At 69.3% G+C, this 24,777-nt stretch overlaps 3 protein-coding genes across 3 annotated transcripts; 1 reads left to right on the top strand and 2 right to left on the bottom strand.

Annotated features, from left to right (window-relative positions):
- Window positions 1-285: 285 nt before the first annotated feature.
- ALKBH7 (alkB homolog 7) lies at window positions 286-2,931 on the bottom strand. Its single transcript, XM_058828757.1, has 5 exons — window positions 2,579-2,931; window positions 2,330-2,500; window positions 804-928; window positions 615-733; window positions 286-385 (listed from the first exon to the last, which is right to left on the bottom strand). Exons 1-5 carry the CDS (start codon window positions 2,912-2,914, stop codon window positions 312-314), a joined length of 825 nt encoding a protein of 274 aa, XP_058684740.1. The 5' UTR covers window positions 2,915-2,931; the 3' UTR covers window positions 286-311.
- Window positions 2,932-3,183: 252 nt separating this feature from the next.
- LOC131574321 (ATP-dependent Clp protease proteolytic subunit, mitochondrial-like) lies at window positions 3,184-10,427 on the bottom strand. The gene is given in 8 exon segments (XM_058828758.1): window positions 3,184-3,446; window positions 3,525-3,630; window positions 6,030-6,218; window positions 8,006-8,102; window positions 8,194-8,219; window positions 8,221-8,261; window positions 9,935-10,037; window positions 10,326-10,427. Coding segments are annotated over 8 exon segments (753 nt in total). The 5' UTR covers window positions 10,344-10,427; the 3' UTR covers window positions 3,184-3,273.
- Window positions 10,428-12,542: 2,115 nt separating this feature from the next.
- Window positions 12,543-20,853, top strand: LOC131574318 (MHC class II regulatory factor RFX1-like). The gene is made up of 15 exons (XM_058828756.1): window positions 12,543-12,577; window positions 12,665-12,753; window positions 12,856-13,174; window positions 13,579-13,760; window positions 13,866-13,985; window positions 14,066-14,181; window positions 14,272-14,390; window positions 14,469-14,557; window positions 15,898-16,049; window positions 16,277-16,374; window positions 16,747-16,896; window positions 17,965-18,173; window positions 19,750-19,903; window positions 20,274-20,319; window positions 20,577-20,853. Exons 3-15 carry the CDS (start codon window positions 13,016-13,018, stop codon window positions 20,759-20,761), a joined length of 1,779 nt encoding a protein of 592 aa, XP_058684739.1. The 5' UTR covers window positions 12,543-12,577; window positions 12,665-12,753; window positions 12,856-13,015; the 3' UTR covers window positions 20,762-20,853.
- The last annotated feature ends 3,924 nt before the right edge of the window (window positions 20,854-24,777 follow it).

Here is a 24,777-nt window from a genome sequence, read left to right as displayed (position 1 = left end):
CAAAACTCCCCCCCCCAAAACTCCCCCCTTAAAACTCCCCCCCAAAACTCCCCCCCCAAAACTCCTCCCTTAAAACTCCCCCCCCAAAACTCCTCCCCTAAAACTCCCCCCCTTAAAACTCCCCCCCCAAAACTCCTCCCCGTCTGTGGGGGGGGCGTTGGGGGTCCCTCCAACCATCCCACCCCCAAAAGCTCCCCCCGGCTGTCGGCTCGGGGGGGTTTGGGGGTTCCCCAAAAGCTCCTCCCCCTCCAAGAGCCCCCAGAAGAGCCCCCCAAGAGCCGAGTGTGGGGGAATCGCTGTTTATTGGGGGCTCATTTGGGGGCTGGAGGGTCCTGGGGGTCCTCAATAAACGCCGGGAGGTCGCTGAGAGGCTCCGGAGGCGTCTCTGGGGTGAGGGGGAAACGGTGACGGTCAGGGGGGGCTTTGGAGGGTCTTTGGGGGTTCCTGGGGATGTTCAGGGGGTCCTGGGGGGATTTCGGGGTGTCCCTGGTGGGTTTTGGGGGCTCCCCAAGCGGTTTGGGGTCTTCAGGGGAATTGGGGGGCTCAGGACCTGGGGGGGCTGTTACCCCAGAAGGGGCTGGTGTGAGGGGTCCCGGGGGGTTTGGGGGTCTCACCGGGGGGGTCGTTGCGGAAGATCAGGGCCACCCGGCGCCCCCGCGGCACCCGGAGCCCCCCGAAGAACGATTCCTCGTCCGGGAGGATCTCGTGGGTGAACTCGTACCTGGCAGCACCCCTGGGGGGGATCGGGGGGTCAGGGGGTTCTCAACCCCACTCAGGGGTCCCCAGGGCCCCCCCAAACCCACCGGAGCACGTAGAGAGACCCCGGCTCCAGCAGCAGCTCCAGCCAGTCCTGGGGGTCCCGCAGGCTCCGGAGCCGCAGGACACTGGGGGACAGCAGCGACAGCCCCGCGATGGTGCAGCCACAGAACTGCGGGAGCCAAACGGGGTCAGACACACCTGAGACCCCCCAAAACCACCCCAAAACCACCATGGGACCCCCAAAATCCCCCCAGCAGCGACAGCCCCGAGATGGTGCAGCCGCAGAACTGCAGGAGGCAAACGGGGTCAGACACACCTGAGACCCCCAAAACCACCCTGAGACCCCCCAAAACCACCCTGAGACCCCTCAAAACCATCCTGGGACCCCCAAAACCACCCTGAGACCCCCAAAACCCCCCGAAATCCCCGCGGCAGCGACAGCCCCGCGATGGTGCAGCCGCAGAACTGCGGGAGGCAAACGGGGTCAGACACACCTGAGACCCCTGAAAATCACCCTGAGACCCCCAAAAACAACCTGAGACCCCCCAAAACCACCCTGAGACCCCTCAAAACCACCCTGAGACCCCTCAAAACCACCCTGGGACCCCCCAAAACCCCCCTGAGACCCCCCAAAACCACCCTGGGACCCCTCAAAACCACCCTGGGACCCCCAAAATCCCCCCAGCAGCGACAGCCCCGCGATGGTGCAGCCGCAGAACTGCGGGAGCCAAACGGGGTCAGACACACCTGAGACCCCCCAAAACCACCCTGAGACCCCTCAAAACCACACTGGGACCCCTCAAAACCACACTGGGACCTCCAAAACCACCCTGGGACCCCCCAAAAACACCCTGAGACCCCCAAAAACACCCTGAGACCCCCAAAACCACCCTGGGACCCCCAAAAACCACCCTGAGACCCCCAAAACCATCCTGGGACCCCCCAAAACCCCCCCAGCAGCGACAGCCCCGCGATGGTGCAGCCGCAGAACTGCGGGAGGCAAACGGGGTCAGACACACCTGAGACCCCCCAAAACCACCCTGAGACCCCCCAAAACCCCCCGAAATCCCCGCGGCAGATGGCGCGATGCGCGATGGTGCAGCCGCAGAACTGCGGGAGGCAAAGGTAGGGGACGGACACACCTGAGACCCCTCAAAACCATCCTGAGACCCCTCAAAACCACCCTCGGACCCCTCAAAACCAGCGGGGACCCCCAAAATCCCCGCGGGAGGTAAAGGGGGGACAGACATACCTGAGACCCCTCAAAATCACCCTGGGACCCCCAAAATCCCCGCGGGAGGTAAAGGGGGGACAGACACACCTGAGACCCCTCAAAATCACCCTGGGACCCCCAAAACCCCCCGAAATCCCCGCGGGAAGCTCCCGGGAGCCCCGCGATGGTGCAGCCGCAGAACTGCGGGAGCCAAAGTGGGGACAGACACACCTGAGACCCCTTAAAACCCCCCTGAGACCCCTTAAAACCCCCCTGGGACCCCTCAAAACCACCCTGGGACCCCCCAAACCCCCCCAGAATCCCCGCGGGAAGCTCCCGGGAGCCCCAGCCCCGCACCTTGACGCTGTCCACATGCGGCCCCACCCGGCCCCCGGGCAGCAGGTCCAGGACGTGGGCGCTGGGCCGGGGGGGGCGGCGGGCGGGGAAGGCGGGGGTGACCCGGAGCAGCAGCGCCCGCCCCGCCGCCCCCCGCAGGCCCCGCTCCGTCTCCCGGTACCCGCTGATGGCCTGGGGGGGACAGAGCGCGGGGTTAACCCCGACCTCAGAACCGGGCCCCCCCTCAGGAATCCCCCCCGAGCCCCTCACCCGGTCCCAGTGGTCGCTCTGGTACCGCCCGCGGCCCAGCCCCGGCTCCACCTCCCGCAGCAGCTCCGCCGCCTCCGCCGCGCTCACGAAGCCGCCGCGGACCAGGGCGAGCCCGCGGAGCCGCCGGGACAGCTCGGGGCTGCTGGAGCGGAGCAGCGCCGGGTCCGCCTCGGCCTCGGGGCCCAAACCCCGCGCGGGACCCCCCGAACCGGGCCCGGGACCCCCCGAACCGGGCCCGGGACCCCCCGAACCGGGCCCGGGACCCCCCGAGAGCGCCCGGGACCCCCCGAGAGCCGCGGAGAGCCCCGGGCCGCACAGGCCGCGCGCGCGGTGCATGGCGGGACAGCGGCGGGCGCCCCCTGGCGGCCCGGAGGACTCGGCCCGGGGGGGGTCCCGGTATCGTCAATGCCCCCCCCCCCAAAGAAACCCCGCCCCCCAAACCAGACCCCCCCCCGAGCCCCCCCAAATAATTCACACACCCCACAAACGCTCCCGTGTCCCCCAAACCCTCCCTCTCCTCCCCACGGCTCCTCCTTGCTCCCCCTCCATCGCCTCTCCCACCCCCAGCACGGCACCGACCCCCCCAAAATCCCTGCAGGACTCCCTGGGGTTCCAGAGCCCTTTATTTCCACACACGGCTCCCAGAGCCCCCTCCCTCACTCTAAAAACTTCCCCCAGCGCTGCCAGGAGCAGCCTCAGGACGCTGGGGGGATTTGGGGGGGCGGGGAGGGGCTGTTGGGGGGCTCCTTCTGCACCAGCCGGGGCTCGTCCTCGCCGCGGGGCGGGGGATGCACCAGAACCTGGTCCAGGAGCCCGAACTCCTGCGCCTCCACCGGGCTCAGGTACCGGTCCCGCTCCATGGCGGCTTCTGGGGAGGCACAGGGGGGGTCAGGGGCACCTCTGGGCAATCTGGGGGGGTCCTGGGGGGCTTTGGGGGGTCCCTCACCGATGACGGGCAGCGGCTGCCCCGTGTGCTTGGCGTAGAGCCCGTTGATCTGGCGCTTCAGCTGCAGGATCTCCTCGGCCTGGATGGCGATGTCGGTGGCCTGGCCCTGAGTTGGGGGGTTCAGGGGGGCTCAGGAGGGTCTGGGGGAGCCCCAAACCCACCCACCCCACACAGGATCCCCTGGGGGGTCCCAGCACGTCTCCCCCCACCCTGGGTCCCCGTTTATCCCTTCCAGGCGCTGCCCCCGCTCTTTCAGAGCCCCCTCCCCACACAAACGCAGTGGGGAACGCGCCCCTCCCCATTTCCCTCCCTGTTCCTGTGCTCCCCAAACCCTTCCAAGGTCCCCCCAAACCCTTCCAGGGTCCCCCCAAACCCTTCCAAGGTCCCCCCAAACCCTTCCAGGGTCCCCCCAAACCCCTTCAGGGACCCCCAAACCCTTCCAGGGTCCCCCCAAACCCCTTCAGGGACCCCCAAACCCTTCCAGGGTCCCCCCAAGCGCTTTCAGGATCTCCCCAGGCCCTTTCAGGATCCCCCCAAGCCCTTCCAGGGTCTCCCCAAACCTTTCAGGATCCCCCCAAACCCTTCCAGGGTCCCCCCAAACCCTTTCAGGATCCCCCCCAAACCCTTCCAGGGTCTCCCCAAACCTTTCAGGATCCCCCCAAACCCTTTCAGGGTCCCCCCAAACCCTTTCAGGATCCCCCCAAGCCCTTCCAGGATCGCCCCAAGTCCTTTCAGGGTCCCCCCAAACGTTTCAGGATCTCCCCAGGCCCTTTCAGGGTCCCCCCAAACCCTTTCAGGGTCCCCCCCAAACTCCTTCAGGGACCTCCAAGCCCTTTCAGGATCCCCCCCAAACCCTTTCAGGGTCTCCCCAAACCCTTTCAGAGCCTCTCCAGGCCCTTTCAGGGTCCCCCCAAGCCCCCTCAGGGACCCCCCAAACCCTTTCAGAGTTCTCCCCAAACCCTTTCCCCCTCCCCCAAGCCCTTTCAGGGTCCCCCCAAACCCTTTCAGGATCTCCCAAGCTCTTTCCCCCTCCCCCCAAGTCCTTTCAGGGACCCCCAAGCCCCCTCAGGATCCCCCCAAACCCCTTCAGGATCCCCCAAACCCTTCCAGGATCCCCCCAAGCCCTCTCCCCCTCCCCCCAAGCCCCCTCAGGATCCCCCCAAACCCCTTCAGGATCCCCCCAAACCCTTCCAGGATCCCCCCAAACCCTTTCAGGATCCCCCCCAAGCCCTTTCAGGGTCCCCCCTAAACCCTTTCAGGATCTCCCAAGCCCTTTCCCCCTCCCCCCCAAGCCCCCTCAGAGTCCCCCCAAACCCTTCCAGGATCCCCCCAAGCCCCTTCAGGATCCCCCCAGGCCCCCTTAGGGGCCCCCCAAGCCCTTTCAAGATCCCCCCAAATCCTTTCAGGGTCTCCCCAAGCCCCTTCAGGGACCCTCAAGCCCCTTCAGGGTCTCCCCAGGTCCTTTCAGGGTCCCCCCAAACCCTTTCAGGGACCTCCAAACACTTTCAGGATCTCCCCCAAACCCTTTCAGGATCTCCCCAAACCCTTTCAGAGCCCCTCCAGGCCCTTTCAGGGTCCCCCCAAGCCCCCTCAGGGACCCCCCAAACCCTTTCAGAGTTCCCCCCAAACCCTTTCCCCCTCCCCCAAGCCCTTTTAGGGACCCCCAAGCCCCCTCAGGATGCCCCCAAACCCTTCCAGGATCCCCCCAAGCCCTTTCAGGGTCCCCCCAAACCCTTTCAGGATCCCCCCAAGCCCCCTCAGGATCCCCCAAACCCTTCCAGGATCCCCCAAACCCTTCCAGGATCCCCCCAAACCCTTCCAGGATCTCCCAAACCCCTTCAGGATCCCCCCAAACCCCTTCAGGATCCCCCCAAACCCCTTCAGGATCCCCCAAACCCTTCAGGATCCCCCAAACCCTTCCAGGATCCCCCAAACCCTTCCAGGATCCCCCCAAACCCCTTCAGGATCCCCCAAACCCTTCCAGGGTCCCCCCAAGCCCTTTCAGGATCCCCCCAAGCCCTTTCCCCCTACCCCCCAAACCCTTTCAGGGACCCCCAAACCCTTCCAGGGTTCCCCCAAATCCCTTCAGGATCCCCCCAAGCCCCCTCAGGGTCCCCCCAAACCCTTTCAGGGACCCCCCAAGCCCTTCCAGGATCCCCCCAAGCCCCCTCAAGAGTCCCCCCAAACCCTTCCAGGATCCCCCCCAAGCCCTTTCAGGGACCCCCAAACCCCTTCAGGATCCCCCAAACCCTTCCAGGATCCCCCCCAAACCCTTTCAGGGACCCCCAAACCCCTTCAGGATCCCCCCAAACCCCTTCAGGATGCCCCCAAACCCTTTCAGGATTCCCCCAAACCCTTCCAGGATCCCCCCAAACCCTTCCAGGATCCCCCCAAACCCTCTCCCCCTCCCCCAAGCCGCTCCCCCCTCATCCAGCCGCCGCCCCCGCCCCCCGAGCCCCCTCCCCATCCCTCCCCATGTCCGGGGGGGTTTGTGGGGGGCCGTACCCGGGCCCCCCCCGAGGGCTGGTGCACCATGATGCGGGCGTTGGGCAGCGCGTGGCGCATGCCGGGCGCGCCGGCCGCCAGCAGCAGCGAGCCCATGCTGGCCGCCTGCCCCACGCACCAGGTGCACACCGGGGTCAGCACGTACTGCATGGTGTCGTAGATGGCCAGCCCCGAGGTCACCGAGCCCCCCTGAGGGGTCAAAACCTCGTCAGGGACACCCCAAAAGCTGCCCTGGGGGGTTCACGTCCCCTTGTGGGGGTCAGGGAGGGTTTGGGGGTGTCCCACCCCCATCAGGGGCTTGGTGACCCCACCTTGGCCGCGTGGAGCTCGGGGGTCCCGGGGCTGTTGTGGCTCTTTGGGACGTTTGTGGGGCCTGGGGGAGGTTGGGGGGTCCCGTGGGGGGTTTGGGGGAGGTTGGGGGGTCCCCTGGGGGGTTTGGGGGAGGTTGGGGGGTCCCGTGGGGGGTTTGGGGGAGGTTGGGGGGTCCCCTGGGGGGTTTGGGGGAGGTTGGGGGGTCCCGTGGGGGGTTTGGGGGAGGTTGGGGGTCCCCTGGGGGGTTTGGGGGAGGTTGGGGGGTCCCGTGGGGGGTTTGGGGCTGCCCCTGTGACCCTTGGCCACCCCCCAGGGGTCTCGCTGATCCCCCCTGGCCATGATGACCCCACGGGCCCGTTGTGGCTCTCTGGGGTCTCAGCGAGACCCCTGGGGGTGGCCACGGGTCACAGGGGCAGCCCCAAACCCCCCACGGGACCCCCCAACCTCCCCCAGGCCCCACAGACGTCCCAAAGAGCCACAACAGCCCCGGGACCCCCGAGCTCCACACGGCCAAGGTGGGGTCACCACGCCCCTGATGAACCCCAAACCCTCCCTGACCCCCCCAAAAATTCCCCAATTCCCCCAACCCTCCCCACTCTGTCTCCAAGGAGAGAGGTTTTGGGGTTCACAACCCTCTCCAGGTGGTCCCATCTCCCTTTTCAGACCCCACAGCCCTTCCCCAGACCCCCTCCTTGTCCCCCGAGCCCCTCGAGCCCCCCCGAGCCTCCCCCAGCCCTCCGAGCCCCCCCTGAGCCCCCCCGCCCCCCTCGAGCCCCCCGAGCCTCCCCCCAGCCCTCCGAGCCCTCCCTGAGCCCCCACTGAGTCCCCCAGCCCCCCCGAACCCCCCCCGGGCTCCCCGAGCCCCCCCAAGCCCCCTCCTTGTCCACTGAGTCCCCCCCCAAGCCCCCCTCGAGCCCCCAAGCCCCCCCGAGCCCCCTCCTTGTCCCCCCCAGCCCCCCCCTTGTCCCCGGGCCCCCCCTGACCCCACCCAAGCCCCCCGAGCCCCCTCCTTCCCCCCGAGCCCCCCCGAGGCCCCCCCTGACCCCCCCCCAGGCCCCCCCAAGCCCCCCTGAGCTCCCCCCGAGCCCCCCCCAGCCCCCCTGACCCCACCCAAGCCCCCCCAAGCCCCCCTGAGCTCCCCCTGAGACCCCACCCAAGCCCCCCCCAGCCCCCCCCGAGCCCCCCCAAGCCCCCCCTGAGCCCCCCCGAGCCTGCCTGAACCCCCCCCAAGCCCCCTCCTTGTCCCCGAGCCCCCCCGAGCCCCCCCTGAGCCCCCCCCGACCCCCCCCAAGCCCCCCTCGAGCCCCCCCCGAGCCCCCCAAGCCCCCCGAGCCCCCTGAGACCCCCCAGCCCCCCGAGCCCCCTCCTTCCCCCCAGAGCCCCCCAAGCCCCCCTGACCCCACCCAAGCCCCCCCGAGCCCCCCCCGAGCCCCCCCGAGCCCCCCGAGCCCCCCCAAGTCCCCTCAAGCCCCCCCTGAGACCCCCGAGCCCCCCGAGTCCCCTCCTTCCCCCCAGAGACCCCCCTGACCCCACCCAAGCCCCCCCGAGCCCCCCTGACCCCCCCCCCAGGCCCCCCCCGAGCCCCCCAAGGCCCCCGAGCCCCCCGAGCCCCCCTGACCCCCATCCCGAGCCCCCCCAAGCCCCCCCAGCCCCCCAGCCTCACCGGGGCTGTTGATGTACATGTGGATGGGTTTCTTGTTGCTCTCGGACTGCAGGAACAGCAGCTGGGCGATCACCAGGGCTGGCCAGGCTGTCATCGATCTGGGGAGGGGTCGTGGGGGGGTCAGGGGGTCCCCAGGGGGGGGTCCAGGCCCCCCGAGCCCCCCCCCTGCCCCCCCCCGGGGGTACCCACCGGCCCATCACGCAGACGATGCGCTCCCCGCAGCAGCCGCGAGTAAATGTCGTAGGCTCGCTCCCCCCCGGCCCTGGGGGGGAAAAAAGGGGGGGCTGGGGGGGCTTTGGGGGTCTGGGGGGGCTCAGGGGGGTCTTTGGGGGGTTCAGAGGTCGGGGGGGTCTGGGGGGGTCAGAGGACAGACGGGACCCCCCTGCACTGTTTTGGAGGTGCGACCCTGGGGGTGAAAAGGGGGGGTTCAGGGGGGGGCTTTGGGGGGGCTCAGAGGTCTGGGGGGCTCAGGGGGAGCTTTTAGGGGGGGTCAGAGGTCTGGGGGGGCTTTTGGGGGGTTCTGAGGTCTGGGGGGGTCTGGGGGGGTCTGGGGGGTCAGAGGACAGACGGGACCCCCTGTGCTGTTTTGGAGGTGCGACCCCCCCGGCCCTGGAGGAGAAAAAGGGGGGGCTGGGGGGGCTTTGGGGGGGCTTTGGGGTCTGGGGGGGCTCAGGGGGGGCTTCTGGGGGGGCTCAGAGGTTGGGGGAGTCTGGGGGGGTCTGGGGGGTCAGAGGACAGACGGGACCCCCTGCGCTGTTTTGGAGATGTGACCCCCCCGGCCCTGGGGGGGGAAAAGGGGGGTCTGGGGGGGCTTTTGGGGTCTGGGGGGGTCTTTTGAGGGGGGTCAGAGGTCTGGGGGGGCTCAGGGGGAGCTTTTAGGGGGGGTCAGAGGTCTGGGGGGGCTTTTGGGGTGGTTCAGAGGTCTGGAGGGGTCTGGGGGGTCTTTCATGGGGGTCAGAGGTCTGGTGGGGCTCAGGGGAGGCTTTGGGGGGTCAGAGGTCGGGGGGGGGTCTGGGGGGGTCTTTTGGGGGGTTCAGAGCTCTGGGGGGCTCAGGGGGGCCTTTTCGGGGGTTCAGAGGTCGGGGGGAGTCTGGGGGGGTCTGGGGGGTCAGAGGACAGACGGGACCCCCTGCGCTGTTTTGGAGGTGCGACCCCCCCGGCCCTGGGGGTGAAAAGGGGGGTCTGGGGGGCTTTTGGGGTCTGGGGGGTCTTTTCGGGGGTTCAGAGGTCTGAGGGGGTCTGGGGGGGCTCAGGGGGGTCTTTCGTGGGGGTCAGAGGCCCGGGGGGGCTCAGGGGGCTCTTTTGGGGGGTTCAGAGGTCTGGGGGGGCTCAGGAGGTCTTTGGGGGGGGTCAGAGATCGGGGGGGGTCTGGGGGGTCTTTTGGGGGGTTCAGAGGTCTGGGGGGGTCTGGGGGGGTCTGGGGGGTCTGGGGGGCCCGAGGACAGACGGGACTCCCTGCGCTGTTTTGGAGGTTCAACCCCCCCGGCCCTGGGGGGGAAAAAGGGGGGCTTTGGGGGGGCTTCTGGGGTCTGGGGGGGCTCAGGGGGTCTTTTGGGGGGGTCAGAGGTCTGGGGGGGTCTGGGGGGTCTTTGGGGGGGGCCCGAGGACAGACGGGACCCCCTGCACTGTTTGGAGTGTGCGACCCCCCCGGCCCTGGAGGAGAAAAAGGGGGGGTCTGGGGGGGTCTTTTGAGGGGGGTCAGAGGTCTGGGGGGGTCTGGGGGGTCTGGGAGGGCCCCAGGACAGACGGGACCCCCTGCGCTGTTTTGGGGATGCGACCCCCCCCGGCCCTGGGGGTGAAAAGGGGGGAGGTTGGGGGAGTCTGGAGGATCGGGGGGGACAGGGAGGGGGATCCGGGGGTGCTTTGGGGCGGGCTGGGGGTGTTTGTGGGGGTCCCAAGGGGGGTCTCAGGGGTCGCCCCCCCCCCCCACTCACCGTCTGCTCCACCACGATGGGGATGAGGGGGGGGGCGCGGGCCGGGAGCGTCCCGTGCAGGCAGCGCCGGGAGCCGGCAAAAACCCGGCAGAGGGAGCGCTGGGGGGGAACGGGGGAGTCACCGAGACCCCCGAGACCCCCGAGAGAGACCCCAGCCCCAGAAACCCCCCCCAGAACCGGGACAGCCCCGAAACCGAGACCCCCCCAGACCGGGACAACCCCAGCACCGGAACTGCCGCTGGGGTCATGGCGGAACCCTCCCGCCGAACCGGGACCCCGGGGACACCCTGGGGACACCCGGGGACACCCTGGGGACACCCTGGGGACACCCGGAGACCCCCCGGGACACCCCCGGCCCCCTCCCCCCGCCCCCACCCGCCCCCTCACCGCCACCCCCGGCCCCATCGCGCCCCGGAAGCGCTCGGGGGTCACGTGACCCGCGCGCACGTGACATCGTTTCCCGCCGACCCCGCCCCTCTGTGGGCGGTGCTTTCCTGCATCACGTGACTCGCCTCGGGACTACATTTCCCGTCGTGCTCCGCGGCGCGGCCGCCATGACACCACCGGAAGCTGAGCTTGGGGTCCCCCCTCGCACTTGCGGGCCCCCCCGGAGCCGGCACAGCCCCTCGATGGAGCCGGCACAGCCCTGTAGAACAATTGTACCGGTTTAAATTGTACCGCTAGAGCCCCGCGGAGAGCACGGCCTTAGGAGTGCCCGAGCGCACAAGCTGGGCTCGCGGTGCTAAGGCCCCCACTGCTGGATCCCCGTTTCATTCCCCGGTTAAACCGCCCGTTCTCCCCCTCACAGCGCCAATCAAACCCTCAAACGGCGCCGTGAACACAGCCCGGCCATGGCGTCACTCCTCCGTGACGTCACGAGGCACCTCTGCCGCAGGGACCACATCTCCCGACAGCCCTCGCGGCCCGCGGCGCGCTCACCCCTCGCGCTGATCGACAGCCGCTCTGACCAATAGGATTGCGCCACCTCCCCGCGCGGCCCCGCCCTCCCCTCCTCCCTCAGGAAGCGCTGATGACGCACGGAAAAGCCAATGAGGGAGGAGAGGGGCGGGGCTGGCGCGGAGCGACGGGCGGATTAACCAACCAGCGCGCGGCGGCGGAGAGTGATAACCAATAGGAGATGAGGGGCGGGACCTACGCGGCCGGCCCCGCCCGCCGCCGAGGCGGGTAGCAACAGTTGCCCCGGTGAGGGACCAGGGAGGCCGCCATAGCACGGTCACCGTGGCGACCGCGCTCCGGCCCGGTCCGGCCCCTGCCGCCGCCGCCCCCCCGCTCCGTCGGGCCCCGCCGGCAGCAGCAGCCGCGGCACCGGGGGCAGGCGGAGTCCGCGCGGGGCCCCGGCGGCGGCCGCGGGCAGGTGGGTCCGAGCGGCGCCGCCAAAATGGCGGCGGGGGGGGGAAAGGGGGGGATGGGGAGCGGGGGGGGGGGGGCAGCGGGCCTGGGCGAGGAGGGCGGGGCTTGAGCGCGCCGCGCGATTGGCGGGCGGGCGGGCCAATGGGAAGGCGGGGCGGGGGGCGGGAGCCAATGTGGGCGCGCGGGTCGCGGCTGGACACGCCCCCTCCCTCGCGGTGATGTCACAAACCAGTCGTGACGTCACTCTCGGGCATCCCTGGGGCGGAGTCGTGTCGTGACGTCACGCGAAATGTAACGCGCGGCGGTAGCATCACCCTTTTTATCCCCGCGGTGACGTCAATCGCGCGTTGGCGTCACCCGTCGCCATGACGTCACTCCCCTAGCCGTCGCCATGGCGACCCAACCCTCATTCGTCACCGAGCTGACGGCGACGACGTCACAGCAGCAGCAGCCGCCGCCCTCCGCAGCGCCCCCCGCCGGCACCGCCCCTTTCGGGGCGGAGCTGCCGGGAGGCTCCGCCCCCGGGGCGCCCCCCCCGGCGCCCCCCGCGCCCGCGCCCCCCCCCCAGCAGTTCATCGTGGTCACCGTGGCGGGTGAGCACCCCAAAAACACCGCGGATCGCCCCAAAAACAGCCCTCCCCTCACCCCCCGCTTCTGGGGGAGACCCCAGCACCGGGGGGAGGACAGAATCTGACCCAAATGTGCCGTTTTTGTCCCCAAAGCAGAGGGGCTGCGGCCCCCGGAGGGCGCCGAGGGCAGCCCCGCCCCCCCCGCGCCCCCCCAGCCCGGGCCCAGCCCGGGGGGGCAGCAGGTGCGAAAAACAGGGGAAAACTGGGTGGAAATTGGGACTGGAGCGGGGAGAAATGTGGGTGAAACGGGCTGGGAGGGGGTAAAATTCTGCCGAAGTTGCCCAAAATGGAGAGAAATGGGGTAAAAACGGGGCGGGGGTGGGGTTAAATTGGTAAAATTGAGCTGAAGTGGCCCCAAATGTCCAGAAATGGGGTTGGAACGGGGCGATGGGGATGAACTGGGATAAAGGCGGGGTGGAACGGGGCAAAGTGGGGTGAAAAGCGTGAGAATTGGAGCGGAATGGAGTGGAATTGTGTGTCCGGGGCTGGGATGGGGCGCGGAGCGGGGTTAAAATGGTGCTGGAAAGGGTAAAAATGGGGCTGCCGAGAGCTGAGGCGGGGGTGCCCCCCCTGTGCCCCCAGCGCTCCCCAGCCCCCAGCGCCGCCACGGCTGCCCCCAAGGCCGGCCCCCCCCAGGAGGTGAGCGGGGGCCGTTCGGGGGGGACGGGGGGTGTTGGGGGGTGCCCCCCGCTGACCCCCCCCCCGCTGTCCGTGTCCCCCCCGCAGGTGCAGCAGCTGCCGCCGGTGCAGCACGTGTTCCCCGCCCCCGTGCCCTACGTGGAGGGGGGGGACGGCTCCTACCCCCCCGGGGCCATGTGAGTGTCCCCCAGACCCCCCCGACCACCCCCTCGTGGGGGGGGGGTCTCCTGATTAACCCCCCCCTCCCCTCCCCGTTCTGTGCTTTCCTCCCCCCGCAGCCGCTCGGGCTCGTTCCCGTTCGCCGAGACGCCGCTCTTCGGGCAGAACTCGGGGGGCTACTTCGAGGGGGCTGCGGGGGCTGCGGTGCAGCCCAGCCCCCCCCCGCCGCCCCCTCCCCCGGCCAGCTCGCAGGCCCCCCCCGCCAGCGCCCCCGTGCCCATGTACGTGGCGGGGGGGCAGATCCTGGGGACCCCCGCCCCCGCCCCCAGCCAGGGGGGCTCCGGGACCCCCGGAGGAGGCACCTACGTTATCCAGGGGGGGTACATGGGGGGCGGCGGCGCCGCCTACGCCCACACCACCCGCGCCTCCCCCGCCACGGTGAGACCCCCGGGGGCTGGGAGGGGGAAAGGGGGCGGGTGGGAAGGAGAAAAGAGCAGGAAAAGAACGGGGGTTTAATGGGAGAGTTGGAGTGAAATGGGAGATTGGAGGGAAATGGGTTTTGGAGGAAGAAGAGAGGTTCGGGGAAGAAAGATCTGGGGGTGGAATGGGAGGTTGAGGGGGGAAATGGAGATGTGTGAGCGAAATATGAAGATTTTGGGAAGGAAACGGCGCTGTGGCCGCGGGGACATCCCTTCCCCACAAACAGCGCTCCTTACAACAACAACCCCTGCCTGACTTCGGGGCAGAACCCGAGCGGGCTCCGGGCGGGGGTACAGGTGGGAAGGGCGGGGTCGGGGGGTTTTTGGGGTGCGGGTGACGCCCCCTTTCCCCCCCCCCCGCAGGTGCAGTGGCTGCTGGACAACTACGAGACGGCCGAGGGGGTGAGTCTGCCCCGCAGCGCCCTGTACTGCCACTACCTGCTGCACTGCCAGGGCCACAAGCTGGAGCCCGTCAACGCCGCCTCCTTCGGGAAACTCATCCGCTCCGTGTTCATGGGGCTGCGCACGCGGCGCCTCGGCACCAGGTCAGACCCCCAGACACCCCAAAACCGCCCCAAAAAGCGCCCTGGAATCCCTCAGGGATTCCCACCCCGGGGGGATCCAGCCCCCCAGAGCCTCCCGTTCCGCAGGGGGAACTCCAAGTACCACTACTACGGGCTGCGCATCAAGGCGGGGTCGCCGCTGCTGCGGCTCGTGGAGGACCAGCAGCACCTGGCCATGAGGCAGCAGCCCTTCGCCCAGAAACAACGGTGAGGGCAAAGAGCCGGCTCCCCCCTCTCTGAGCCCCCCAAAACCCCGCTGAGCCTCGCCCTCTTCCCGCCCCCCGCAGCCTCAAACCCGTGCAGAAGGTGGAGGGAGGGGTCACCAACGGGGTGTCCTCGGGGCCGGCCCCTCCCGGCGTCCCCGACATCAGCGCCCAGGTGCAGCAGTACCAGCAGTTCCTGGGTGAGCCCCCCCACGGTTGTGCACCCAAGAAATTCCCCTTCCCCCCCCCCGGTTTTGGGGATCCCCACCCTGACCCCCGGATCCCTGCAGATGCTTCCCGCACGCTGCCGGAGTTCCCCGAGATCGAGCTGCAGGGGAAGGGGCTCCCCGAGGGCACCGGGGCCGAGGACCTGCGCGTCTTCCAGCAGCTCTACCGGGAGCACTGCGAGGTGGGAAACCCCCAGGACCCCAAAACCACCCTGTCCCCACATCCTGGGACCCCCCTGACCCCGCTGTGCCCCCCCAAGGCCATCGTGGATGTGATGATCAACCTCCAGTTCTCGCTGGTGGAGACGCTCTGGAAAAGCTTCTGGCGCTGCAGCGGCGAGACCGATGCGTGAGTGGAGGGGCCTCCAAAACAGGGGGACACTGGGGACACTGGGGGACACTGGGGACACTGGGGACACTGGGGACACTGGGGGACACTGGGGACACTGGGGACACTGGGGGACACTGGGGGACACTGGGGATACTGGGGATACTGGGGGACACTGGGGACACTGGGGACATGGGGACATGGGGGACACTGGGGGACACTGGGGACACTGCGGACACTGGGGACACTGGGGACACTGGGGACGCTGGGGATACTGGGGACACGGGGACACTGGGGACACTGGGGACACTGGGGACACTGGGGGACACTGGGGACACTGGGGGACACTGGGGGACACTGGGGGACACTGGGGACACTGGGGGACACTGGGGACACTGGGGACACTGGGGACACTGGGGGCATGGGGACACTGGGGACACTGGGGACACTGGGGATACTGGGGGACACTGGGGACACTGGGGACACTGGGGACACTGGGGGACACTGGGGACACTGGGGATACTGGGGACACTGGGGACACTGGGGGACACTGGGGGACACTGGGGACATTGGGGGATACTGGGGACACTGGGGGACACTGGGGACACTGGGGGACACTGGGGGACACTGGGGACACTGGGGACACTGGGGGACACTGGGGGACACTGGGGACACTGGGGACACTGGGGACACTGGGGACATGGGGACACTGGGGGACACTGGGGGACACTGGGGACACTGGGGGACACTGGGGGACACTGGGGACATGGGGGACACTGGGGACACTGGGGGACACTGGGGGACACTGGGGACATGGGGGACAGCAGGATTTGGGGGTCCTGTGGGTGTGGGGGATCCTGCAGCCAGGGTGTCTGAGACCCCTGGGATTTCAGGGTCCCCAGGACATGGGGTGCAAATGGTTTTGGGGCTGCTGGGGTGAGATGTGGGGGTGCTCTGGGGCTGCTGGGGTGGGATGGGATGTGAGGGTGCTGGGGTGGGATGTGGGGGTGCTCTGGGGCTGCTGGGGTGGGATGTGGGGGTGCTGGGATGTGATGTGGGGGTGTTCTGGGGCTGCTGGGCTGGGGTGGGATGTGATGTGGGGGTGCTGTGGGGTGGGATGTGGGGGTGCTCTGGGGTGGGATGTGATGTGGGGGTGCTCTGGGGCTGCTGGGGTGGGATGGGATGTGCTGTGGGGATGCTCTGGGATGTGATGTGATGTGGGGCTGCTCTGGGGTGGGATGTGATGTGGGGGTGCTCTGGGATGTGATGTGGGGGTGCCCTGGGGTGTGATGTGGGGGTGCCCTGGGGCCGCTGGGGGCTCTCCCCAGGTTTTGGGGTGACCCCGGCCCCCCGTTGCACAGGCAGGAGGAGGTGGAGCGGCGCCTGCCCCGGCGGCGGCTGCTGCTGCTGGCCCGGCACGAGCCCGTCCTGCGCTGGGTGCGCGACTGCGACCACGCCCTGTACCAGGGGCTGGTGGAGATCCTGGTGCCCGACGTGCTGCGCCCCATCCCCAGTGAGCCCCCAAATCCCCCGGACCCCCCAGAACCCCCCAAGATCCTCCCCAACCCAGCACGGCCCCAGAACGGCCTCCAGAAGGACCCAGCTTTCCTCAAACCCTCCCAGGGAGGATCTGCACCCTTAAACCATCACCCAGACCCCCAGAGTTTGTTGTGGCCCTTGAAGGGTCTCCCAAATGAGCCCCCCCAGTTCCCCAGATCCCTCTTTTGCCTCCCCTTCCAGGTGCCTTGACCCAGGCGATCCGGAACTTTGCCAAGAGCCTGGAGAGCTGGTTGGGGAACGCCATGGTCAGCATGCCCGAGGAGATGGTCCGAGTCAAGGTGGGCTCGGGGGGCTGCAGCTCCTGCTGAGAGCTCTGGGGGGGCTGTGGGGGGAAATGGGGGGAGTGAGGGGTCACTGGGGGGGTTTGAGAGTCTCAGTGTTGGGGTTTGGGGGGTTGTGCTGGATTTGGGGGAGTTGGGGGGGTCCTGGAGGCCTAAAGAGGGTTTGGGGGGTGTTCTGGGTGTTGTGGGTTTTGAGGAGCCCGTGGTGGGGCCTTGGGGGGGACCTGGGCTGTGGAGCGTGGTCATGGTGGGCCCTGGGGCGGATTGGGGGTTTCAGGAGGTGATGTGGGGTGCGTGGGGGTGTTTGGGGGTGCTGTGCCGAGCTCTGGGGGTTCCCGGAGCCCCCCCGAGCCCGCGGTTTCCCCGCAGGCAGCAGCGGCCGGGGCGTTCGCGCAGACCCTGCGGCGCTACACGTCCCTGAACCACCTGGCACAGGCGGCCCGGGCCGTGCTGCAGAACACGGCCCAGATCAGCCAAATGCTCAGCGACCTCAACCGCGTCGACTTCGCCAACGTCCAGGTGGGGGGGACCCCAAACGGGGCCGGGGAGGCTGAGCCGGGGCCATCCCGAGAGCCGGGGGGGCTCCCCGGAGAGCGGAGACCCCCCCCGTGCTCCCGGGAATGGGGCTCGGGACGGGCTGGGGTGGGCTGGGGGTGGGAGTGGGGGTGGGGATGGGTGGGGCTGAGGGTGGGCTCGGGGTGGGCTGGTGGGGCTGGGGGTGAGCTGGGGGTGGGGATGGGGCTGGGGGTGGGCTCGGGTGAGCTGGGTGGGGCTGGGGTGGGCTCGGGGTGGGAGTGGGCTGAGGGTGGGCTCGGGGTGAGCTGGGGATGGGCTCGGGGTGGGATGGGGGTGGGGATGGGAGTGGGCTCGGGGTGGGCTCGGGGTGAGCTGGGGGTGAGCTGGGGGTGAGGGTGGACTGGGGGTGGGGGTGGACTCAGGGTGGGCTCAGGGTGAGCTGGGGGTGAGGGTGAGCTGGGGGTGGGCTGGGGGTGGGGATGAGTGGGGCTGGGGGTGGGTTCGGGGTGGGCTGGGGGTTCGGGTGGGCTCGGACTGGGCTGGGGCTGGGCTGGGTGGGGCTGGGGGTGGGTTCGGGGTGGGCTGGGGGTTCGGGTGGGCTCGGACTGGGCTCGGGGTGGGTTCGGGGTGGGCTGGTTGGGGCTGGGGGTGAGCTGGGGGTTCGGGTGGGCTGGGGATGGGCAGGGGATGGGCTGGGTGGGGCTGGGGCTGGGGCTCGGGGTGGGAGTGGGCTGAGGGTGGGCTCGGGGTGAGCTGGGGGTGAGGATGGGCTGGGGGTGGGGGTGGACTCAGGGTGGGCTCAGGGTGAGCTGGGGGTGAGGGTGAGCTGGGTGGGGCTGGGGGTGGGTTCGGGGTGGGCTGGGGGTTCGGGTGGGCTCGGAATGGGCTGGGGGTGGGCTGGGTGGGGCTGGGGGTGGGCTGGCTGGGGCTGGGGATGGGTTCGGGGTGGGCTGGGGGTTCGGGTGGGCTCGGGGTGGGCTCGGGGTGGGCTGGGGGTTCGGGTGGGCTCGGGGTGGGCTGGGGGTCCGCGCAGGACCCGTCCCCGGTTCCATGGCGTGTCCCGGCCCGCAGGAGCAGGCGGCCTGGGTGTGTCGCTGCGAGGCGCGGGTGGTGCAGCGCCTGGAGCAGGATTTCAAGGCCACGCTGGGGCAGCAGCACTCGCTGGAGCAGTGGGCGGCCTGGCTGGACGCCGTGGTGGGCAGAGTCCTGCGCCCCCACCTCGGCACCCCCGGGCTGCCCCGCGCCGCCAAGCTCTTCCTGCTCAAGTGGTCCTTCTACAGGTGGGGGACCCCCAAAACAGCCCCAGATCCCACAGACACCCCGACATCCCCCAAAACAGCCCCAGATCCCACAGACACCCCAACATCCCCCAAAACAGCCCCAGATCCCACAGACACCCTGACATCCCCCAAAACAGCCCCAGATCCCACAGACACCCCAACATCCCCCAAAACAGCCCCAGATCCCACAGACACCCCGACATCCCCTGCCAGCCCCAGATCCCACAGACACCCCGACATCCCCCAAAACAGCCCCAGATCCTGTGGGCACCCCGACATCCCCCAAAACAGCCCCAGATCCCACAGACACCCCAACATCCCCCAAAACAGCCCCAAATCCCACAGACACCCCAACATCCCCTGCCAGCCCCAGATCCCACAGACACCCCGACATCCCCCAAAACAGCCCCAGATCCCACAGACACCCCGACATCCCCAAAACAGCCCCAGATCCCACAGACACCCCGACATCCCCTGCCAGCCCCAGATCCCACAGACACCCCGACATCCCCTGCCAGCCCCACGGGGCCCCCGGGACATTCCAGATCCTCCCAGAGGCTCCTGGAAATTCCCCGACCGTCCTGCCCCACCTTGCACCCCCAGACCCCAAACCCACCCCCAAACCTGCCCCCAGACCCACTGACCCCACCTTCATCTCCCGCCCCCAGACCCACTGACCCCTCCTTCATCTCCCGCCCCCAGACCCATTGACCCCACCTTGCACCCCCAGACCCACTGACCCTGCCTTGCACCCCCCGCCCCCAGACCCGCCCCCAGACCCACTGACCCCACCTTCATCTCCTGCCCCCAGACCCACTGACCCTGCCTGGCACCCCCAGACCCGCTGACCCCTCGGTGTCCCCCCAGCCCCACTGACCCCTCCTTGCACCCCCAGACCCACTGACCCCCCTTTGCACCCCACACCCACTGACCCCTCGGTGTCCCCCCAGCCCCACTGACCCCTCCTTGCACCCCCAGACCCACTGACCCCACCTTGCACCCCCAGACCCACTGACCCCTCCTTGCACCCCCCGACCCACTGACCCCGCCCCCAGACCCACTGACCCCTCCTTGCACCCCCCGACCCACTGACCCCGCCCCCAGACCCACTGACCCCTCCTGCACCCCCAGCCCCACTGACCCCTCCTTGCACCCCACACCCCCAGCCCCGCTGACCCCTCCTTGCACCCCCAGACCCACTGACCCTGCCTGGCACCCCCAGACCCACTGACCCCCCCTTGCACCCCCAGCCCCACTGACCCCTCCTTGCACCCCACACCCCCAGCCCCGCTGACCCCTCGGTGTCCCCCCAGCCCCACTGACCCCCCTTGCACCCCCTGCCCCCAGACCCGCCCCCAGACCCACTCCCAGCCCCGCTGACCCCTCCTTGCACCCCACACCCCCAGCCCCGCTGACCCCTCGGTGTCCCCCCAGACCCACTGACCCCGCCCCCAGACCCACTGACCCCTCCTTGCACCCCCTGCCCCCAGACCCGCCCCCAGACCCACTCCCAGACCCACTGACCCCCCCTTGCACCCCACACCCCCAGCCCCGCTGACCCCTCGGTGTCCCCCAGCTCGATGGTGATCCGGGACCTGACCCTGCGGAGCGCCGCCAGTTTCGGCTCGTTCCACCTGATCCGGCTGCTCTATGACGAGTACATGTATTACCTGGTGGAGCAGCGCGTGGCGCGGGCCCGGGGCACCTGCCCCATCGCCGTCATGGGCGAGGTGGGCACGGGGGCAGCGCTGGGGGGCACGGGGGGCTGTGCTGGGGGGCACGGGGGATGCGCTGGGGGGCTGCGCTGGGGGGCACGGGGGGGCTGCGCTGGGGGGCTGCACTGGGGGGCACGGGGGGCTGCACTGGGGGGCTCAGCCCTCACCTCTGTCACCCAGGGGGGCTGCACTGGGGGGCTGCACCGGGGGGCTCAGCCCTCACCTCCATCACCCAGGGGAGCAGCACAATTCCCATCGCTGTCATGGACACGGGGGGGGCTTTTAGAGGGGTTCTGGGGGGTGTTTGGGGGGGAGTGACCCTCGGCGCCCCCCCCCCTAAACATCCCCAAACTTGATCCGCCCTCCTTTCCTCCCCCTGGCCCAGTTTGCCAACCTGACCGGCTCCCTGAACTCGCAGGACCCTGACAAAGGTGGGTGACCCCCCCCCGCCCCTGCACCCCCCCCAGCGAGGTGCAGCCCCCTCCTCTCACCAGTGAGGGGGGGCAGGGTCGTTCTGGATGGGGAGGGGTTAATTCTGAGCCGGGTTAATTTTGGGGTGCTCTGTTAATTGGGGGGTTCAATCCTGGTGGCAGCCCCCCCACCCCCCCCCCACCGCTGTGGTTTTTTTGGGGGGGAGGCACTGGGGGGGTCACCCCAGCCCCCTCCCCACTCTGTTCCGCCCCCCCAGACGAGGAGGAGGAGGAGGAGGAGGAGAGCGACGAGGAGCTGCCGGCAGAGCTGGGGCTGGCGGGGGGCGAGGGCCCCCCCGATGCCCTGGAGCCCCCCCTGGAGCCCCCCCTGGAGCCCCCCCCGGCCAAGCTGCCCCGGGCCGACCCCCGCGGGCTCTTCGTGCAGGCCCTGCCCTCGAGCTGAGCCCCCCCGCGCCCCCCCGGGGGGGACAATGTGCCTTAAGCGACGCCGGGACCGTGCCAAAGCCCCCCCCGGCCCCCCCGGGGGGGGGAGGGACCCGCAGGACTTGGGGATGGCCGCCCCCCCCCGGGGGGGGAGGGGACCCTTCGGGGGGGAGGGGGAGGGGAAGCCGGGGGTGGGGGGGGGGGAGATGAAGACCGCGGGGACCCCTGGCCGCTGCCCCCTCCCCCCTCGCAGTGCCAACCCCCCTCCCCCGCTGCCTTACGCCCCCTCCCCTCCCCCCCCCGCATGTCGGGGCCTCCCCGGGCCCCCCCCCGCGCTTCGCCCCTCCCCCCCCGTATTAGATTTTGGCGTTTTCGATCATTTTGTGCTTTTTGTGCCCCCCCGGGGGGAGGGGCCGTGTCCGTGGCCGCCCGTGTGGAAATTAAGCCAAACCTGGAATTTGGGGGGGGGTCCGGGGGGGGGGTTGGGGTCCCCCCGCCCCCCCCCGCGCCCCCTGCCCCTCCCCCCTCCTTGCAGACGCTGTTTTTTACCTTTTGTAGCTTCTTTGTAAAAGGAATAAAAACCAACTGCGGTGTTTGCCCGGCCCTGCCTGCACACGGGGCTCAGCCCAAATCCCACCCGAACCTGCCCTCGGAACCGGCCCCAAATCCCACCCGAACCTGCCCCAAATCCCACCCGAACCTGCCCCAGATCCCACCCGAACCGGCCCGAAATCCCACCCGAACCGGCCCCAAATCCCACCCGAACCTGCCCCAAATCCCACCCGAACCGGCCCCAAATCCCACCCGAACCTGCCCTAAATCCCACCCGAACCCACCCTCGGAACCGGCCCCAAATCCCACCCGAACCGGCCCCAAATCCCACCCGAACCTGCCCTCGGAACCGGCCCAAATCCCACCCGAACCTGCCCCAAATCCCACCCGAACCTGCCCCAAATCCCACCCGAACCTGCCCCAAATCCCACCCGAACCCACCCTCGGAACCGGCCCCAAATCCCACCCCCGAACCTGCCCCAAATCCCACCCGAACCCACCCTCGGAACCAGCCCCAAATCCCACCCGAACCTGCCCCAAATCCCACCCGAACCTGCCCCAAATCCCACCCGAACCTGCCCTCGGAACCGGCCCCAGATCCCACCCGAACCTGCCCCAAATCCCACCCGAACCTGCCCCAAATCCCACCCGAACCGGCCCCAGATCCCACCCGAACCTGCCCCAAATCCCACCCGAACCGGCTCCAAATCCCACCCGAACCCACCCTCGGAACCGGCCCCAAATCCCACCCGAACCCACCCTCGGAACCTGCCCCAAATCCCACCCGAACCTGCCCCAGATCCCACCCGAACCTGCCCCAAATCCCACCCGAACCTGCCCCAAATCCCACCCGAACCCACCCTCGGAACCTGCCCCAAATCCCACCCGAACCTGCCCCAGATCCCACCCGAACCGGCCCCAAATCCCACCCGAACCGGCCCCAAATCCCACCCGAACCGGCCCCAAATCCCCCCCGAACAAAGCCCCAGAACGTGGAAATGGGAGTTTTATTTTTGGGGAGTGGGACGGGAGGTCCAGGGGACCCCTCCCCACCCTTGGTAAAACACTGAATGGCAAAAAGAAAAAACAAAAAAAAAAAAGAAAAAAACCAAAAAAAGAAAAGCCAAAAGCGATGTCCCCAAAGAGGGGTCGGGTCTGTGTCCATTGAGGGGTCCCCCTGTCGCTGTCGCTGTCGCTGTCACTGTCGCTGTCGCTGTCACTGTCACAGCACGATCCACGTGTAGCGCTCGTTGTCCGCCAGAACCTTCAGGGAGCAGCCTTGGGGGGGAACAGCAGCGATGGGGGGGGCACGGCCCCAAACCCAGCACCCCCGACCCCCAGGACCCCCCAGGACCCCTCCCAGGACCCCCCAGGACCCCCAGGACCCCTCCCAGGACCCCCCAGGACCCCCCAGGACCCCTCCCAGAGTGTCCCCAAACTCCCCCAGGACCCCTCCCAGGACCCCTCAGGGTGTCCCCGAACTCCCCCAGCCCCACTGGGAGCTCTCAGATCCACCCCCACCTGCCTTGGACACCCCTGGGACAGCCCCAGGGACCCCCAGACCCCACCAGGGACCCCCCAGACTCCCCCAGGACCCCCAGACCCCACCAGGGACCCCCCAGACCCCACCAGGACCCCCCCAGACCCCACCAGGGACCCCCCAGACTCCTCCAGGAACTCCCCCGTGGCCACCCCGGGATGCTCCCAGACTCCTCCATGACCCCCCAGACTCCTCCAGGACCCCTCCAGACCCCACCAGGGACCCCCAGACCCCACCAGGGACCCCCAGACCCCACCAGGGACCCCCCAGACCCCACCAGGGACAGCCCCAGACTCCTCCAGGAACCCCCAGACTCCCCCAGGACCCCCAGACTCCCCCAGGACCCCCCCAGCCCCCCCAGGGACCCCCCAGACCCCACCAGGGACCCCCCAGACCCCCCCAGGGACCCCCCAGACTCCTCCAGGGACCCCCCCAGGGACCCCTCAGACTCCACCAGGAACCAGGGACCCCCCCAGACCCCACTAGGAACCCCCCAGACTCCTCCAGGACCCCTCCAGACCCCCCCAGGGACCCCCCAGACTCCCCAGGGACCCCCAGACCCCACCAGGGACCCCCCCAGACTCCTCCAGGAACCCCCCCAGACCCCCCCAGGGACCCCCCAGCCCCTCGGGGACCCCCAGACCCCCCCAGGGACCCCCCAGCCCCCCCAGGGACCCCCCAGCCCCTCGGGGCCCCACCCTTGTGCAGAGCCTCGTTTGTCATCCTGTGCACGCCGCGGCCGGGCCCCTCGGGGACGAGCCAGCGCATCACGGTGTCCACGCAGCCCTTGCGGTACGAGCTCCACACGCTGCCACTGCCACGGCCAGTTTGGGGGGGCTGCCGGGACCCCCACCCCCCCCCCACTGCACCCCCAGGGCCCCCCCAAAGGGCTCTGCAGCTTTTGGGGCGCCCCAAGCGCAGTCGCTGCCAAGGGGGGCTCGGGGGGGTCCCGGAGCCCCTCCAGTAGCACAGAGCGCTCCAGGGGGCCTCAGGCAGCACCCCAGAACAGCCCCAGCCCCCCCAAACCCACCTGAGCACCCCCCAGAACAGCCCCAGCCCCCCCAAACCCACCTGAGCACCCCCCAGAACAGCCCCAGCCCCCCCAAACCCACCTGAGCACCCCCAGAACAGCCCCAGCCCCCCCAAACCCACCTGAGCACCCCCAGAACAGCAGCAGCCCCCCCAAACCCACCTGAGCACCCCCAGAACAGCCCCAGCCCCCCCAAACCCACCTGAGCACCCCCAGAACAGCCCCAGCCCCCCCAAACCCACCTGAGCACCCCCCAGAACAGCCCCAGCCCCCCCAAACCCACCTGAGCACCCCCCAGAACAGCAGCAGCCCCCCCAAACCCACCTGAGCACCCCCAGAACAGCCCCAGCCCCCCCAAACCCACCTGAGCACCCCCAGAACAGCAGCAGCCCCCCCAAACCCACCTGAGCACCCCCCAGAACAGCAGCAGCCCCCCCAAACCCACCTGAGCACCCCCAGAACAGCCCCAGCCCCCCCAAACCCACCTGAGCACCCCCAGAACAGCCCCAGCCCCCCCAAACCCACCTGAGCACCCCCCAGAACCTCCAAATCCCCCTCAAAGCTCACCCAGGGCCCACCCAAATCCACCCCAATCCACCCCCCAGAACGTCCAAATCATCAAAACTCACCCAGAACCTCCAAATCCCCCTCAAAGGTCACCCAGGACCTCCAAATCCACCCCCAGAACCTCCAAATGCTCCTCAAAGCTCACCCAGAGCTCACCCAAATCCACCCCCCAGAACCTCCAAATCATCAAAGCTCACCCAGAACCTCCAAATCCACACCCAGAACCTTCCAATCCTCCTCAAAGCTCACCCAGAACCTCCAAATCCCTCTCAAAACTCACCCAGAACCTCTAAATCCTCAAAGCTCACCCAGAACCTCCAAATCCACCCCCAGAACCTCCAAATCA

Source organism: Poecile atricapillus, unplaced genomic scaffold, assembly GCF_030490865.1.
Source record: "Poecile atricapillus isolate bPoeAtr1 unplaced genomic scaffold, bPoeAtr1.hap1 scaffold_243, whole genome shotgun sequence".
Classification (NCBI taxonomy): Eukaryota; Metazoa; Chordata; class Aves; order Passeriformes; family Paridae; genus Poecile; species Poecile atricapillus.
Note: the sequence above shows the minus strand (reverse complement) of the source record. Positions and strands in the feature narration are given on the sequence as shown.

What these genes read in the sequence shown, in the direction of transcription:
- ALKBH7 (XM_058828757.1), bottom strand. Translation starts at nt 2,914, where the DNA reads ATGCACCGCGCGCGCGGCCTGTGCGGCCCGGGGCTCTCCGCGGCTCTC. An exon ending in AGAGCGACCACTGGGACCGG is followed by an intron (nt 2,501 to 2,578) that starts GTGAGGGGCTCG and finishes TGTCCCCCCCAG; the next exon opens with GCCATCAGCGGGTACCGGGA. An exon ending in CTTCCGCAACGACCCCCCCG is followed by an intron (nt 386 to 614) that starts GTGAGACCCCCA and finishes CCCTCACCCCAG; the next exon opens with AGACGCCTCCGGAGCCTCTC.
- LOC131574318 (XM_058828756.1), top strand. Translation starts at nt 13,016, where the DNA reads ATGTACGTGGCGGGGGGGCAGATCCTGGGGACCCCCGCCCCCGCCCCC. An exon ending in TCTACCGGGAGCACTGCGAG is followed by an intron (nt 14,391 to 14,468) that starts GTGGGAAACCCC and finishes TGCCCCCCCAAG; the next exon opens with GCCATCGTGGATGTGATGAT. An exon ending in CGTGCTGCGCCCCATCCCCA is followed by an intron (nt 16,050 to 16,276) that starts GTGAGCCCCCAA and finishes CTCCCCTTCCAG; the next exon opens with GTGCCTTGACCCAGGCGATC.